Source organism: Antedon bifida, chromosome 4 (assembly GCF_963402885.1).
Source record: "Antedon bifida chromosome 4, ecAntBifi1.1, whole genome shotgun sequence".
Taxonomy (NCBI): Eukaryota; Metazoa; Echinodermata; class Crinoidea; order Comatulida; family Antedonidae; genus Antedon; species Antedon bifida.
In genome coordinates, this window is record NC_136229.1 from 33,830,858 (window position 1) to 33,849,949 (window position 19,092).

Sequence of the window (19,092 nt, forward strand, 5' to 3'; positions counted from 1 at the left end):
TCTTACAAGTTGACCTGGCTGTATGTATAAGATGTCACACACATAATGATATTTCAACTATCTAACTCCTTAATCTAGTGATAACAACAAATTGGTAATTTATCATATCACATTTCTTGAGAATGTTGTCTGAAGTTTGACATGATGAAGCAACATGATTAACCTAAAGCTCTGTCTACACTATCAAACTGTATGTGATGTGCCCATATATGGACATGATGATGTCATATCACTACCATATTTGGGCATACCACTATCATATTTGGGCACATCACCCTAGTTTGATAGTGTAGACAGAGCAGGATGTATTAATTCATAAATCATAAATTCAACCAATCACAAAATTGTTGAAAATGTAAAATATATCCAGGTCAAAATATTTGTATTTTTCCTAAAACTTGCAAGGATTTTATTACATTTCCTTTGGATTAATGAGTTGATATAATCAGCACGTTTTGACACCGTCAGCCAAGTGCCATGACAACAATTGGCTTTAAAACAGCTTCTTGAGTTCAGCGTTTATGGTCCGCTGGATTTCTCTATATGATATTGATAATTTTATGACAAATTTGACCTTATAACTTGTTAAAAATGGTTGCTTTAAAAATTGTTTGTTTTTAACAGATTTATTCGTGTGAAGAAATTCAAATTCTCATTGAAAAATGATACAAGTTTTGCAAGAATTCACTTTAAAAGTCTTATGTTGAAATGAGAGACTAAATTATATTTATTTTAATGAAATCCCCACAAGCTTGTACCATTTTAACCTAAGTGTTTCTTGTTTTAGTCGCTGAGAGATGCACAAGAAGCACAGACTTTAGCTGAGACAACATTGGAGAACATTGAAAAACTAGTTGGCCCTGATTCAGATGCAGTTGTAAGTAATATCATGTCATGAATATTCATATATTATGTTAATGATTTTGAAAGTTGCTATGGGAGAATAGAATGAGGGAAAAATTATAAAAAAAGAGGGAATGTACAAGTAAATTAATTATTAATACAACAAAAGAAAGGACATTTAAAAAAGGGAATGTACCGAGTAAATTGATTACTAATACAACAAAAAAAGGACATTTTTTTTTATTTCAAAATGGCGAGCAGCGTTTTTTGTAAGAAATATTTCTTGTTTTATTCAATACTTAACTCGAGTAAATTGATTACAAATACAACAAAAAAGGAAATGTTTTTATTTTAATCTTCTACAGTTGCACAAATGAATGCATAAACATTATTACACAAAGTATCAGTATCTCGCTATATATAGGTTAATAGACAGTGAAAACATTTAATTAATTAATAATTAAATACATTTTTTCTTAATACACTATGTCAATCTTTCAGAAACATAATATTGGTTCAAAGGTTTTAATGTTGAAGAATATGTATAAAATAACTGCTTTAGGCAACACCATATATTTACATCAAGATTTTTGTTGACGATTTCCTAAGAAAAAGCATGTTGAATTAGTTCTTATGTAAATAAAATTATAAATACTAAATTGATAAAAGCAATAGGATGGAATTAATAAAACTTGTCCGGTCCACGTGATAATGCGTAGTAAGGAAACTCAACTGTCTTCACCTAAATAATGACATCCTAAACTTACATACAGAGATTTCACTTCCTTTGTGTAGAGATGCCCCCGTTTTCAACCCACAGACACGGAAGACAATAGAATGTATAGCATTAACAGGCATTGTGGGCCAACCCAATGGTTCAACCCACAGACACGGAAGACAATAGAATGTATAGCATTAACAGGCATTGTGGGCCAACCCAATGGTTCAACCCATAGACACGGAAGACAATAGAATGTATAGCATTAACAGGCATTGTGGGCCAGCCTAAGGGTGTCCGGTTTGGAAAGAATAGATTGTACTAATACAAGCTTAAAATAACAATATATAAAATCCCTTTAGAAAACACAAATTGAAGCAGAAAGATAGGTGGTAAAGGCAATAAACAAACAGAAATTATTAACTAATAGCCATTGTCCATAGGGCAATAAAGAAAACAAAGACAAGAAATTAAAAACATGTTGAGAATAGCACAAATTATCAGTGAAGCATTTGTTACTGCATATTTAAATATTTTTTTCTATAAAACAAAAAAAAAACTCATAAAAATCATTAATTTGTCCATGTTTTCCTACATTTTAACATCCACAATTTCTCTATTAAAAATAAAAACAAAGAGCACAGTTTCAGAACAAGTTCAAACAGTTGTAAACTGTAAAAATTCAATAGAAAAAATTTTTATTTTTAGATATTTTGAAAAGTGAAACAATATCGATTCTAATATTATGGCCATTATTTGATATAGCCTGGTATACAATAAAGAATAATTGTGGTAGATGTTACAAGGGCAATATAATATTATTTAATGTTCTATTGTATAACAAGGATAGCCTATGTACGTGACCTAATGCATCATCCATGTAAATGGTTTTGAATTTTTACTTTCCAAATAGCATTTTAATGAACTTGAAAACAAATTGTTGATATTGTTGGTATAAACATGGTTGTCATTTTATTATGGTACTGTCAACTCTCCCAATACTGGATACCTTTGGGCTGGCCAAATATGTCTTGTTTTCCAGAAAAGTCTGATATTCGGAATGTGTTTTAATGAAAAAAATGAATTTTGGACTGTTTAAATTTCTAGAAAAGTCTGGTATTGGAAGATTTTCTGGTTTTCAGGGAGTCAGGTACTGGGAAAGTTGACTGTGTATGTATAATTGACCTAAATGTACTTAGAGTCCCCCATAGGCCCTATGAATAATTAGTTAGTACAGTATTAGAAAATTGTCTTGAAAATTCACTTTTACCCTGTAGGCACATGAATTATTTTATAATTTTTTTGTATCTATTGTTCTTAATCTACAAATAGTCTGATAACATTAGTAACTTATTGATCATATGCTTTTTAAATGTTATGTGGTCAGTTTGTTTCCTGGAATCAATTATTCTCACAGATTCTACTGGGAATCATTAGTCATCCATTTTTGGATGAATGCTGTGCTGTTCACTGTCCATAAATATTGTATGCATAAACCAATGGCTTCCTTCCTTTTGCTAGATTCATTGTACAGATACTCCATTTTGATTGGCATTTTTTCCCCTATATTATATAACTAGTACCGTATTTGATTTGATTTTATTCGGTTTTAACAATAAGATTACAAGATAATATGAATACAAACAATTTACAAGCAAATATCCTCTGGTATAATCCCAGTCCCTAGAACACGAAATTGGTCAACTTTGAGGGTGGAGCTATACCCAGAGGAAACCCTGGTTCAGGAAAAAAATGATTGGTAAGCATTTCTTATAAAAACTCAAATTTCAATACTGGGACTATACCCATGAGGGATATGCCTGTTTGTGGCAAAAACCTATTCCTCTGTAGTTTTCTAAATGTTTTAAACCAAAACACAGTACTACACGTCATATATATACAAGAGTTGTGTAGTGTCTTTAAAATAAAAAAACCATTCTCAAAATTGATAACGTTGGGGAGAGGTCATGTAACAATACATTTAATAATTAGTTTGGTTGTTTTCTGTATAAATATGTTATATGATCAGAATTAAACATCTAACCACCAATACAGGAAATATTCATGAATAATATGAGTAAGTTGGTTAATACAGTATTTACTTGCTGACATAAACATATTTCTAAAAAATTCTCAATGATTTCCTGAAAACAATATCATGAATCGTTATGGTTTATTATTAAATTCTATTTAATCAGTTACTACTAAACGAATACTGTATGATTATAAAAGATATTGTTACATTTATTACATGCAGACTAGCAAACTACTTGGAAATACTAAGGCAGCAGAAAAAAAAACAACAAAGGAATGATATGTGAGATTATGTTGATGCGTACTAGACAAATGACAATAAAATGTAATCTCTTGAAACTCCTCATACATTACTTGAGCAATCCCAGTTGATTTGTAAGATGATCTTAGATGAATAAATTCAATATTATGTAATCAGTACAATATGAATAATATATGTATTTTGGTAATTACGTATTCAAGACATCATGAATAATGCATGAGGAGAGATGAAATGTTGATGATATTTTCTGTGTCGCAGTTGTGACGATTATAAAAAGTGAGGAATATAATGTTACAATGATGATGATGGTAGAGGGAGGCTTGTATGGATTCTCCTGTTATTAGGTATTTTATATAAAGAAAATGGTAAACGTGTATAGATGATGAAATAATTGAATTATGCTGTTTGCAAATTAAGACAATGTCACACTTTCAATCATGACTACAAGCTATGGCCCAACATTTCTCTTCCAACATAAATATTTAAAAACTGCCGACCAACAACAACCTAGATATATTAATTATTAATTGATTATTTTTATTGATTCACCGGACACCAAGCTAAAGAGTGAATTTTAAAAAGTGGTTCTGGTTCTTCAGCAGTTGTATTTTCTAGCACAACCATTATTATATACACAACTAAAAACCTAATACAGTAGGCCATGGTTTGTCATTGTTTGACGTTGGTTATTGTTTGACGTTGGTTGATCTCTGTATGCCAATAGATGCACTTTGTGAAAGCATAAACCTAATACAGTAGGCCATGGTTTGTCATGGTTTGACGTTGGTTGATCTCTGTATGCCAATAGATGCACTTTGTGAAAGCATAAAAGTCATATTTTTAAAAACTCTACTCTGTGACCTCCTACGCATTCTTTCATCATGTTGTATGAAGGTTGTATATAGTAAACCCATTTTTCCTCTGTTATTAAATTCATTGTTTTTTTATTTTAGGAAATTATGAATGAACTTGACAAAACATTCCAGTCAACAAGTTTGCAGCTTCAAAACCTGGTTGCTAGCGTCAACTGCAACACATTAAAAACAGACTATGTGATCGGTCTGTACTCTATGTGCTATGATACAATGTAAGTCATTCAACTCAACAACATTTTTGAACTTCAATTGTTTATTTTCCAATGCAAATTTAGAAAAATAACTGACTCTAGTTAAATGTCAACTTTTTATTTACATGCTACAGACTAATAAAAATCACTCTTAAATCATCAGGTTCTAGCATTTACTGTTACTGTTCTTGTAGCCGTCTTCTTCTGAAGACACATGGCTGTCATTGACAGATACTTAGTTGACTTCACTGCTGGTGTACTTGAGATCTACGTTTATACCATGCTATACACTTTTATTTTAAATACAGTATTCCGATACAATCTTTAATTTTAATGTTCTATTTCATTCTTTGTTCAACAGTACTGGTATCAGTTTCATGATGATAGGCTCAATCTTATCTGGTATCTTCTTCACAGTTCTCATTTCCTCCTGTACTTTGCCAATCATTGCAAAAAGGTAAGTATATGAAACTAAATGATAATCTAAAGCTATGTCCACACTCTCAAATTTTATGTGACGAAAAAATGTGATGTGCCCATATATAGACATATGATGTCATCACTACCATATTTGGGCACATCACACTTTTTTGTCAAACTAGTTTGATAGTGTGAACTCATTATTACCTCAATGTTTTAGTGATTAGTGTTTTCATTTCATTTATTAACATTTATTAACATATCAGCAAATTGTATTAATAACAAATTATAAAAAAAAGATCTGAAAAGAAAAATAAAGAAATCTATGCACACTTTGATCAATAATAGCTCTGATTGTCTTGTTAAGTATTCAGTGTTGATGATGATTAATTGATATGTTTGTGTAATTTATAGGAAAGCTGATTATGAAGTAGATAGAGAGGATCCATTCTTGCCGCCAGATAATCCAAGTGCCACGCTTGAACGATTTAGTCGTCGCAATGACCCTTCTAGGTCACCACAGCGTCAATCAGGTCTAGGGTCACCGACTATACCAGATTATAACAGGTAAACAGTTTTAGAACATTAATTCAGAATTTTAATTAAAAATAACTTTCTAAATGTTGTTTGCTGTCCCAGTTAGAATCAGTAAAATCAGATTTCTGTCATAGATTTTGATTGATTTTTACAGAGATCCTAGCTTTGCAGCAAGCAGTGTAGCATACAATCAAGATTATAGGTACGAGGATGACCCTTTGATACGAAGACATGGTCACGACTCGCCACCGCCATCTGTAAGTATACACTGACCTCTAACACTAATATTAGATAGAACCAATACAACACCTAATACTGCAGTAGTATTCTGATTGCATATTAATACTTATAAATAAACAAGTTCTTTTTATCTTGCTTCAATGCTATTTTGCTTATTGGCTTTTCTCCTTCTACATCCCTATGTACTCTATCAGTATGCGTATATGTGAAGACGACGGGTAAGTGCTACAAAAGAAACATCTGTTGCCTGGAAATTCCCATCATTCTCCACAGAAATTGCAGGAGATTTTTTAGATTGTTGAGTAGCCTAGTGCTAATAAGTTGTTTACACCTAGCCTAGTGCTACATATCTTTAGCCCTTTAATAACTGCATTTTTTGCTTTACCATTCTGTATGTTGTGCAGTTTGTTGCGTTTAATCACATGACAATGTACATTATGACAACATTCAATTGCAACATTTACACATTCTATTGAATGTATTCAAGCGTTACAATCTGCACATGCTCAGTAATACTTGCTACTATTGCAAACTATTCTTTTTCCAGAAATGATTAATGAGTGGATTCCATATATATTGTTCTGTTTGGTACCTTCGTACTTTAATGTTTTATGGGTGGTTTTAACGCTATACCTTGCTAAATTTCTTTTAGCCTTTCTTTTTAAACCAATGGTGGATATAATAGCCCTTTCTGGTTTAATGAGGTTCAATAATTCTTGGGTCATCTGTCTGCCTGTTGTTTGGTTTTGCATTTTTAAGTTTTTGGATTTATACTTGATAGGCCTGTCAATAATAATATTGCTATCACTCTACTGTATATATTTACAAAAATATGTTTTATATAATATGAATAATTTATTGATGCCATGGGTGGTTATAAACTTACTTTATTTCCATTTAATACATAAAAAGTAATGTTTTATCTGGCAAAATTGATGATTATTTGTTGGGGGTTTTTTTTATATTTGTTATTTATTTGTGAATTGTTAGCACTAAACACCAAATATAACACATTCATTTGTTAGCATTTTAACCAATCATATTCAATGTTTCATAATGTACTTACTACTATACTTATAATACACTGCATAACCCACTGTGTGTCCACAGCTATTTCAAGAGTATATTGGTATAGATAATTACTATTTTTTCTGACTTGGATGAAACTAAAAGTAATATACTCATTCAATTAAGTGCCGACATTGTTTCTATTTAGCACTGTTGCGAAATTATTTGAGTTATGAATTGCAAAATCAATTTTGAAACATTACATTAAAATATTTCTGTGAGATTAAATATGGTAATAAAATAAATTTAATGTTCTTTCTTTTCTTCAAAATATAATTCAGTTAAAAAACAACTAAAACCTTTATCTAATGAGCATTATATCTACCAAACTGAAAATGAAAATATTTTATGATCCCAGCCTGTTTAAAATCCTTGTGCTCAAAATTAACAATTTAACACAACAGAAGACATTTTGTAATACAGTTGTAAGTTCCCATTCAATTTGCAGTATTTTTACATCCATTTAGATCTTTATACAGAATACTGTAATATTCAGGAATAATGGTACACATAATCAAATCCAATTTTAACCTAAAAACATAAATTTAAATATTTACTCAAAAAATCAGGGTACAATTGAAATTATTTCACATAATTGATTGATTTATGTTCCCCACAATAGCCTTCCATCCAATTAGCCAATAGGAAACCCTGTTATATCCACCACTGGTTGTTGTTACTATCCTTTTACTATCCTGTATGGTGATTGGTGCTTTTACATATTTTGCCATTACAGTATACCTTGGCAATGTCTGGTCGTTCTCGAAATCAAGATTCTGGTTGAGGGTGCCCTACCGACTGGCCGCCGCCGCTGATCTGCAAACAAAAGTCGAAATTCTTGCCGCTCATTTCTGGACTGAATATTATGCTGTGGATTGGATTAAGCAATCTCTACTTTTGAACTTTGACATTTTCCACCAATTATAAAAAAAAATGAATTATGTAATAATTATAAATGCTAAATTTTATCAAATAAGATTTTTATGGATTAAATTTATTAATTGGTGGTATATAAACAATGTCATATATGTTAAAGAAGAATGTAATTATATTTTAAGGGGTGTTGTGTTACCCTCTTATTGTAAAATGCATCCTTTGTATATATCTGTTGTGTGTCTTTCATTTGTTGTAGTAACCTCATCCACATTTCATAGTATAGCACTATATTTCTGTATTGATGTGGGTATAGAATCTTGTAATGACATCTCCCCTACCCCCACTTTTATTAGGGGAGGGGGATACCTGCATCAAAATAGAATTAAACGTATATAGCATGTACAGTATTGCATTCTTGTGTGATTATATACTTTGTTGTACAGCTAATATCTGTATCATTTTATAATACATTATTGTAAATCTGTTATCGTAGCTTTCATAGAATAAGCAAGATTTATTATTTTGCCATGTTTATGGTACCGTCGACAGGTACATTATAGAAATCACATTCGTAATTCAGTTCCCAAGAAGCAATGAATAAATTCAAAATTCTGAAAAAGAGTCCTTTATTAATTCTATTCTAAAATAGATATATTAAGTCTTATAATCTGTTGAACATAGAATTAGATGCAAAAATTAATGAACGTGAAGATGAACGATAAAAGATTTACATATGTATTACAATATTGTTAAATAATTAAAACACACGTTATGTATTTGTTAAATATTTTTATACGATATATGGTAAATATGTATTACTAATATTAACATAAAATCTTATTTAACTGGTAGAATATTTTATATAATGTTTTATTTAGCATAAAATAGTTTAAAGAACTGAGCTATTTTTAAAATATGTACCTTTAAATATGATAGTTTTAGGCCATAGAAATCATCCGTCATTGTTAACATTCTCATTTCACTAATCAACTTGTGTGTTGTCTACATTGTTTACTTTTTTCAGTACAATATTGCTGTAACTAGGCAATCAAGTGTGGAGTTAGGACACCATAACCAATCCAGAGAATCTGTTAACAATCCGTCATACATACAACATCTTGGCCAAGGCGATGGTGCTGTGCAGAGAGCACTAATATATTAATATATATACTTAGATAAACTAGTATAGGCTATGTTTTTCACTCATGATGGAGAGCCATCACTCAATTGTTAAAAAACAATTTGTTTCACTAAAGAGGTTATATAATTAACTAGAGAGTTTTTTAATATTGCTAATTATAGATTAAATTATATTAAACTGTAAAATCAATTTAATTATTGACACAATAAACTCTCTGTTTAATTATCCATAGCCAAGATTGTATGATCAATCCACACACTAAGTTTACTTAAGTTCCTAACAATGTTGTGTCCAATAATTCCATTTTTTATTGTTACTTCATATTTTGTACTAACAGTGGTTTTTTAAAAGTGAAAGAGTGATTTATTTAGTTTTAAATTTTTATATAGGGACCAGATAAAATATGTATAGTATGGATTAAAATAATTTAGCATTTACTTTCATTCATTCATGTGTTTTGTACATACTTGCTCACCTGTTTATGGCATATTCGTGAATTTTTAATAAAGTTTCTATTTACAATCTTTGATTAAACTAACTTCTAAAATCTAATTTTATGTGTTTTAAGTCATTAATCTTAATTGTATATTTTAAATCAAATTGTTTAAATTCATTTAAAATCACTTTTTTGTGATTTTAATAATAACAAATAACATTGTTCTTACACATGAGTACGGGAATTACTTTGTAATTGAGTGTCGCTGTCATAATATTGTAAATGTGTCAAAGGGTAATGTTGGCCTTCCATATTTTTTTGTGAGAGGGGAAGGGTGAAGGGGAAGGGTGTTGGATTGAAGGGGGTGGGTGTTGGATTGAAGGGGAAGGGTGTTGGATTGAAGGGGTGGGTGTTGGATTGAAGGGGTGGGTGTTGGATTGAAGGGGGTGGGCACACATTAATTGACCTCTCTTGACCTCTCCTACCAACACTTCCCGTACCTATGTAGCATTTCTAAATAACAACTGTACAGAAGATAGTATTTAATGTTTACATTAATTGTCATACATAATTGTATACCATGTTATTAACTTTAAGCAACTCTAAAATTATCCTGGAGTTATTATTATCCTTGAAATAATTGCACCTGGTAGTGTTTCTTAGCAGTGATTAAACAGGGCCGTAGCAAGTACGGTTGGTTTCACAGAGGCCTTTGACAACTCGGTAGCTTAAACAGAGATTGTTCCCTTTTCTTGCGAAAACTGCACCATATATCTTGTGGCTACTGTACATCACTGTTAAATACTTTGAACTTCACTGTCTGTTTGGATTTTTGTTAGTAGAAGCTATACGTTTTCTCTTACTCTGAACCGCCACCTAGCTTGGAGTCGCCCTTCAGAAAGTTTATCTGAGAGTCTACCATTTAGATAAGTAACCACCAATCACAATGTCGCATCTTAGAAAGTTGATTCTACGATTTACTGTGGTACTGTAACCAGCCGTTGCGATGCTGCCCCTCAGAAAGCCACCTTCATCCTAACTTCATATCTAAGTGTAATACTTTCCACGTTATCAACTTGAACAAAGCTTTGTTGGTATTGTGTTTCAGAGTACAGAGTGCTATAGCATGGTACTTAAGATTATCAATCGCTATAGCATGGTGCTTCAGGCTACCAAATGCTATAGCATGGTGCTTCAGGCTACCAAATGCTATAGCATGGTGCTTCAGGCTACCAAATGCTATAGCATGGTGTTTACCAAATGGTATAGCATTGTGCTTCAGGCTACAGAGTGCTATAGCATGGTGCTTTAGACTACCAAGTGCTATTAGCATGGTGCTTATATCTATCTTGGTCACTTTAGCCGGTGTCTCGGTCACTTTGACTAAATGAAGTCCAGTGAGATCCATGTCGAAGTGATGTTTTGATCACCAAAAATTAACTTTTCCGAAATGTTTTGTACTTTTTTCTCTTCTTCAATAGGCTGTAGATTAGATTGAATATTTAGTCAGCTTAATTCAGTGTTCAAAACATTGTCTCATTTGCATATGGTTTGTGATTGGCTGCCAAGCAGAATTTATGTGTACAGTATTTGTATTTATTGTGAGCTCAAAAGAAAGTTCTTACATTTGGTCAAGGAATTCTGTTTTTGTTGTGACAATTTGTTTTGTGATAAAAATATAGAGGTCGACAACAAATGCTGTTTGCCAATTAGGTTTAAATATCAGTTAGTTGTGGCCTACCTATGATTGCTTTTACTCCCATGTTTATCAGAAGAAAGAGGATGTACGTTTGTCTTTCATTTTAACTTTTTTCCAAGGACCATTACTTAACATTACATTTTCCGTACTACAGAAATTATATAAGTAAAGTAATAACAGTGTTTGCATGTAAATATAAAGTTATTTTATATCATCTATGCTGAATTACAAACAAATTTTAAACCTGTTTCAAAATAAAATTATTAGGGATCTCTACTTTTATTTACATTGTATAAAAATGGGTTAGGAGGTTATACTGTTATGGGTAGAGGGTGGGATCAAGATTGGAATTGATATAAACTGGTTAATACATACTGTATATGCCCCATACAGATGAATGTTATAAACTGGTTAATACATACTGTATATGCCCCATACACATGAATGGGTTAGGAGGTTATACTGTTATGGGTAGAGGGTGGGATCAAGATTGGAATTTATATAAACTGGTTAATACATACTGTATATGCCCCATACAGATGAATGTTATAAACTGGTTAATACATACTGTATATGCCCCATACAGATGAATGTTATAAACTGGTTAATACATACTGTATATGCCCCATACAGATGAATGTTATAAACTGGTTAATACATACTGTATATGCCCCATACAGATGAATGTTATAAACTGGTTAATACATACTGTATATGCCCCATACAGATGAATGTTATAAACTGGTTAATACATACTGTATATGCCCCATACAGATGAATGTTATAAACTGGTTAATACATACTGTATATGCCCCCATACACATGAATGTTATAAACTGGTTAATACATACTGTATATGCCCCATACACATGAATGTTATAAACTGGTTAATACATACTGTATATGCCCCATACAGATGAATGTTATAAACTGGTTAATACATACTGTATATGCCCCATACAGATGAATGTTATAAACTGGTTAATACATACTGTATATGCCCCATACAGATGAATGTTATAAACTGGTTAATACATACTGTATATGCCCCATACAGATGAATGTTATAAACTGGTTAATACATACTGTATATGCCCCATACAGATGAATGTTATAAACTGGTTAATACATACTGTATATGCCCCATACAGATGAATGTACAGCTTCCACAGCATTTATATAGAGAGTGGGATCTTATCTCAATGGTCCTTAACTAACATAAAACATTTGTTTAATGGTATACTTTTAAATAGTCTACTGAATGTCCAGTGCAGATTATGTAAATACAAAGTGCATTTGTTTTTAGTTTGGTAAAATAAATCATTCATAACTTGTAGTTTGGTAAATGGAATATTCCAAAATTTACTGTTAAAATGATGGAATAAAATTGCTAAAAGTATTGGTTTTGCTTTTCTGGTTTTTATTTGATGAAATGTAGGTCAATAGATCATGCCTAGGGGTTGTGTGTTGAGGAGTTTATTTGGGGATTAAAACAGGAGAACCCAAATGTTACTTGCTTGATACTTTCTTGATGTTAATGGGTCGGTTAAAAAGCTAAATTGCTATATGACCCTTCCTTTTCCTTCTTCTTTGTCACTACTATAATTGTTGAATAATAATAATATCTTGGATATTATTATTATAATGTTGTGAAACCTCTAAGCGCTAAACATTATTACCCCAGTCATTTTTTTTGGATCAAACACGTATGGAAACATGCTCCCATAATGCAGCTTGTAATCAGCGCAAAGTTGTGGCTAACAGGTTTTCCATTTATTCACCTGGGTGGAGAGAGTAAGTACTGTAAGTAAAGTATCTTGCCTAAGGATACAAGCAATGCGGCGAGAGTTGGATTCGAACCTCGATCTCATGATCAGTAGTCAAATGTCCAACACACTGTGCCATACGCCCTTACAATAGACGTTTGCGGGTTCCGGGTACCATGTTATTTTCAATTTATCAATCTTTTATACGCCTAAGGGGTCACTTCATGCAAGGTAATTTAACCTTTTCTCTCTCTCCCATTCTCAACTTTCTCGTTGTATCTATAAGAATTAGATCCCAGCAACTGTAGTCTTGTGTACGTTAATAAACACTTGACTCAAAGTCAGAGGACTGCAAATCTCACTTATTTTTTAGGTTGGTTGGTATCATCTAGGTCAGCCGTTGGCTTCCTGTACGTCTCGTTATAAATATTAATTTCAAAACAGGGTGAAGTCTGATTCTTCAGAGGTAAGTGTCGTCTTTTATCCAATTTTTGACAGTAAATTACACAAACATCAGATAGAGGTATCCTAAATTAATGTTTAATGTCTTAAATCATATTCTTACTCTATACAATTAATTCATTTAAGTTGTTTGGTTCTGTTCTATCCTGCAAGTAAAACTACATTTGAAGGCTAAATTAGATGCTCTCATTCATATATTCAAAATACCTGTACTACATTACTATTAATCTTTAACAACCTGGACATACTTAATATAGGATTTATCAGTAACTTAGACAGTCATCACACACAATGCTTTCTTCTGACATAATTTATAGTAACTTGGGGAGCTCACTCACGCGCACACACAACATCCACCCATTATTGAAAAGAACAACCATACAGTGACGTCCACACAATAACACACTATATTGTAATTATATAAAGAGCAAAAGTGTGCTGAAAATATACAATGATAAAGAAAGTTTGATTTATAAAACAGTACAGCAAACTTTTACAATTTGTTACGTTTAATTATAAGCCATGATCATACATAAACCTTATGCTTAAAAGTTAATTATATCAATATTATTTTCATCTAAAGTAAACAAAATTAATTGGACAATATCAAACTAAATATAAAATGTCAACATTTTTTAAAAGATGTGCCCTGAACTTTCTTTCTCAATTCTACAGTAAAATAAACATTATTATACTTAAATATCTAAAACCTACAGTTATTTAGTGATACTTTTTAAAATATATAATACTCTAGTTGAGAATGACCTCTAGTTGAGAATGACCTGTGTGTAGTTTATTTTGTCCAATTGCAAACTATGTACTGTTTTATTATAATACTTCAGTACTAGGTTACTAAAATAGTATCGTACATTTTGTTTTTATCAGGTGTTAGCTAGACTCACGAGTCCAGAGTGTTAGCTAGACTCACGAGTCCAGAGTAGACACAACATATTCTCCTACAGCGGCCTCATCCAAGTCTTTGTGCATTTCAATAAATTCAAGTTTCTGCAAAAAAGAATCATAATTGTCAATTTCTATTGTTATGGAATAATTGTTGTTTGTGTAATGTTGTTGACCCAGTCTAGCCCAATGTCAATGCACTTGACCTTATTGACCTCATTGACCTAGCTGTTTAGAACTCTTGAAAATGTACTTACTAACAAGCCATCATATCTTGGTCTTTCTTTGTGATTCTTTTTTAAACTGTAAAAAAAAAAAAAAAAAAAAAACATTTCTGTCAATCCTGACTTTATTATTAGAAATACTGAATCTGGCTGACTTTTGCCAAAAAATAATAAATACGTACCAAAGATCTACAAATTTTACAAAAGGCTCTGAAAACGAATCTTCTGGTAACTTTGGCGATGGCTCCTTGACAACTTGCTTTAATTGTGCAAATGGTGTACGCCATTTTGCATAAGGGAATACTCCTGTAGCCAACTCAATCTAAATCATAAATTAGAGTTTGTTTTATTGTTGTAACAAATATTGCATTTATGTTTAGGCTTGTAAGATATAAAAGTAGCTAGAATGCAAGTTAGAGGTAGGTGTATGACCAGTAGCTAGGAGAACAGACAATTGGGCCCAGTTAAGTTGTAGATTTTTTACAGCCAAATTTACTGTGTGGAAGACTATTGGGATGGACCTGGTTGTTCTGGGCCTGATTGTCCTGATAACCATAGCTAGGCATAAATAAGAGTCTTAATAATGACACTAAATTAGGTATTTGCTGTGAGCTAAATAGAAGTCTTGGCAACATGCCAAAGATAAATAATTACCATAGTGATGCCCAGACTCCAAATGTCTGATTTCACGTCGTATCCTTGGTCACTCATCATCTCAGGGTCAATACGCTCAGGCTAAAAAGATTACATTACTTTGTATTTAATTCCTTACTTCTTTTTCAAGTTGTTTCACATGGCACAATATTTGCTGATAATATGTTTAATATTTTGTTTGAGGAAGTCTGAGAATTTCTGTCTTTGGAATATGTGTAAAATGTTTTTTTCTTTTGATGTAGTCATGCATACTAATTTGGATCATCCCGTGACCCCCATGCTTTAATTCAAATGTACTTTCTTACTATAATACTCCAAGTAATGATTCAAAATTCTTTATTAATTACCATATGTAAATGAGAATGTCTATATAAGGAATTACCAACATTGGTTATTTGTACTTACTGCCATATATGGTCTGCTTCCTGCATCTTTGGTCTTTGCGATAGAATCCACTAGTTTGCCACTAATACCAAAATCACACAATTTGATTTGGCCGGTACGATTTATAAGTATATTGGAGGGTTTTACATCACGGTGGATAACATTTAATTGGGATTTAAGAAAATTAAGAGCACTGACCACCTGAATGATTAAAACAAGAATTAGAGAGGAATTAATTGACGGTTGGTAGTTGTTATACAGCGGAACCTACTAAAACACTGGTATAAATACTTACCACAAACGCCAACTTGCCTAGAATATTCTCTGGTATAAGTTTACCTTTCTCAACAACTACTTTGTTAAATTTATCTAAAGATTCATCCATTAACTCCATACAAATCCAAACATCTCCCTGTAATAAAATAAAATCAGATATAAAGTAGTGCACTCAACGTTTAGGCTCTTCAATTTATCAAATGCAAGTTGAGCTTGTTTCTGGATTTTGAAACTTAAATTAAAGCATATTCTTCTTTGATTCATATGGGCTGTATTTTAATGGGTAGTTAGACCAGTGCTTTTTTAGTGCGGATTTAAAGAGTTCCAACAATTTATAGTTCTTATAGATAACACAATTTAAATGTTTAATTACAAACAAAATGTTACCTCTTGAAATAGTGATCCAAAGAATTGTACAGTGTACATGCAGTCAGCTGTACGCATAGTGACATCAAGATCCATCAGCAACCGCTTGTCTTCGTCTGAGCTGACTTGTGCGCGTATACGCTACAAAAATAATTATTTAAAACTATCAATTTAACTACAAATCTTGTGCTCTGTTGATTGATACATCTTGTAAGACATACTACCTTCTGGGTTATCTATTATCTAGATTTTAAAAATCCTTTCAAATGTACATAACCAAATGCTTGGATTGGCTTACAGCAGAGAGGATTTGAACCATAACCTAGAACTCACCTTCACTGCCATATTTTTACCAGTTTCCTGATGTTGCATCTCGTCTACTATGCCATAATTACCAGCTCCCAGGTTACGGATGAACTGGAGGTCATTGCCCTTAATTTGGTACTCTGTGCCGTTGATAGTTATACTGGATTTGACTGTTTCGCTTACATTGTGTCTGCAAACAAACAAATCAAGTGGTGTGACTACTACTGTGTTTATATAACATTGCCTCAGCTGTAGCACAGTTAGCCTTTGAATTTAAACATCCTAGTATGTTTTGGTCTTTTGAAGAACTTTTCCCCGGGTATAGTCCCACCCCCTAAAGTCATCCCAATTTTATGTTCTAGGGGTGGGATTATACCAGAGGGTAATTAAAAATTATTAATGCATTTTATTTTGATTTTAAAAATCAAACATCAAAAACATTGAGTATTTTAGGTACTTGACAATTAATTTGATTACGGTTCAATATTCTTAAGTATTGTGTACACAGCACTTACTTTGGGGCTACTGGATCTGGTTCTATGTTGAACTTAAATTTTGTTTTTGTTTTTGCTGGAAAAGAAGAGATGTATTCATAAATACTGTGATTAATATTATTCAACAATGGTTAAATTAGTACATATAGCAGAATATATCTTGCCAGGAACATTGTAATTGGCACAAAGCCAAATAGAAAATTTATCATATTCTTGCACCATCAAAATAAGGACCACACCCTGTATTGTAACGACCACACCCTGTATAGTAAGGAAAACTGTACAATCATTTATACCAAACTTCAATTCAAATTGTTTACTAGAAGAAAGCCAATGGAAAGGGACAAACAGGATGTGATTCATGGATGTTGAAGGAGGGAAAAAACAAAAATTAAAATGTGGTTATTTGATTCGGAATTTCCAATCAATATATTGTGTATATTTATAGCTATCTTTAACCGATATTTGAAAATATTTATTTGGTACTTTTTAAAACCAAAATCCAAAGATTCACTCCCATTCAAGTTATCTTTATTGTGTTTTCACAAACAGGTATAAAAACAAAATTGGTTGCTAGTTATAAAACACAATATCAATAAAAACATAAGTAAAAGGCATATAGGTAGAAAAGTTACAATATATAAAAAACAACATAGACAATATAAATATACAAAAAAACATTCATATAATGTCTCACTCACGTCCTTTTTTGGTTGCCATAATAAAGAATTCCGTCAAACTTAAAATAATCTGAATTTACTGGTTCTACTAATATATACTTCTGTGAAAATCTGAAAAATTCAAATGAAACGCACAAAATGAGTTAATGAATCTTTGTTAGGGTCAATAAATAATATCTGGTTGGATAAACGATATAATATTGTGACAGTTCAATAACTGAATTTCTGAATTACCACAAACCATAGTTAGTAAGAAAGATGACAGTGGCCCAGTGACAGTGTGGATTCAATGAAACAGTACATTAATTAATTCTTAATTTACAAAAGCACAGTGTCAATCATAGAAAACTATAATAATTAATATTACATGAATGTTGACTGTGTGTGTCCCAAATAGTTTAGCAGGTTTATTTAAAATTAGTAGGCCCTCCCTACCCTAGCTAGGCCTAAAAATACTACGTACTTACAATAGGTCTACGTCTTATCATAAGTAAACATAGGCCTAGGCTAGCCTACACGACATATCTAGGCTACGTATGTGCACCCATCCATCTCTGGGTGGGGTGGGAGGCACGGAGACAATTAAAGGGCTAATTGAACTGGAGAGAACGAGTTGAGTCCTGCCGATGATCCAGAGGAGAGGGCGGATTCGTTTGGCCTAGCAAATGCACCATTAAATGAAATGTAAAATAATGATCTAATGTCGAAATCATACTCACCAAGCATTGCAGATTCTTTAACAATGTACGAGTAACAAATTAGTCATTCGGAAAAGTATAAATTCATTCATTGAAATAAGGAGATGACTCACACAGCAAACATCATACTCGCTCGAGTTCTCAGACAAACAACAGGAAGTGATAAATACTGCCCTCATCTAAATAATACATTGGACTTTTTTGTTTTCTTATCTATTCCATCATTTTTTTTATAATTAATTAATATAATTGATAATCATCAATCACTTAAAATTAAATTGACTTACTCTATGTCTAAAATATACTATATTTTAAGTATACAGCACACTAATGGATTTAATGGATGTATCCATCCTGTAATTGGCAAGTTATGCGTATGAAAAAAAAACATTTCTCAGAGCCTTGCCTTGCTGATACTGTGTCAATTCAATTCAATTCAACTTTTATTTCAGACAATAAATACAAATAATAATTTTTTAAAAAGAAATACAAGCATTGTGCAACAACAACCATAAAAAAAAAATTATGGAGAGAGGACCAAG

General features: G+C 31.9%; 2 protein-coding genes across 7 annotated transcripts in view; one reads left to right on the forward strand and one right to left on the reverse strand.

The window, feature by feature from the left end:
* Nucleotides 1-19,092, forward strand: part of LOC144840516 (protein tweety homolog 1-A-like) — a 58,405-nt gene that overhangs the window by 16,311 nt on the left and 23,002 nt on the right. The window contains exons 9-15 of one of the 6 annotated variants that reach the window (XM_078696347.1): nt 788-877; nt 4,811-4,944; nt 5,285-5,380; nt 5,758-5,910; nt 6,035-6,137; nt 13,480-13,572; nt 14,454-14,586. In XM_078696347.1, the coding sequence (XP_078552473.1) occupies nt 788-877; nt 4,811-4,944; nt 5,285-5,380; nt 5,758-5,910; nt 6,035-6,137; nt 13,480-13,539 (636 nt within the window). In that variant the 3' untranslated portion in view covers nt 13,540-13,572; nt 14,454-14,586. Of the gene's footprint in view, nt 1-787; nt 878-4,810; nt 4,945-5,284; nt 5,381-5,757; nt 5,911-6,034; nt 6,138-6,314; nt 6,339-7,924; nt 9,964-13,479; nt 13,573-14,453; nt 14,587-19,092 lie in introns of those variants that run through there. The other 5 variants (XM_078696349.1, XM_078696350.1, XR_013611932.1 and 2 more) reach the window with 5 other exon arrangements.
* On the reverse strand, nt 13,625-18,713 carry LOC144840519 (dual specificity mitogen-activated protein kinase kinase 6-like). The gene is made up of 11 exons (XM_078696353.1): nt 18,572-18,713; nt 17,874-17,963; nt 17,194-17,248; nt 16,706-16,868; nt 16,394-16,513; nt 16,026-16,142; nt 15,752-15,931; nt 15,347-15,427; nt 14,875-15,014; nt 14,726-14,771; nt 13,625-14,573 (listed from the first exon to the last, which is right to left on the reverse strand). Exons 2-11 carry the CDS (start codon nt 17,890-17,892, stop codon nt 14,493-14,495), a joined length of 1,002 nt encoding a protein of 333 aa, XP_078552479.1. The 5' UTR covers nt 17,893-17,963; nt 18,572-18,713; the 3' UTR covers nt 13,625-14,492.

Bases quoted from the DNA above. Each gene is read 5' to 3' on its own strand.
- LOC144840519 (XM_078696353.1), bottom strand. The intron at 16,143-16,393 runs GTAACATTTTGT...ATTTTATTACAG, and splicing joins TTGGATCACTATTTCAAGAG to GGAGATGTTTGGATTTGTAT. The intron at 14,772-14,874 runs GTACGTATTTAT...TTTTTTTTACAG, and splicing joins GTAAAATTTGTAGATCTTTG to TTTAAAAAAGAATCACAAAG.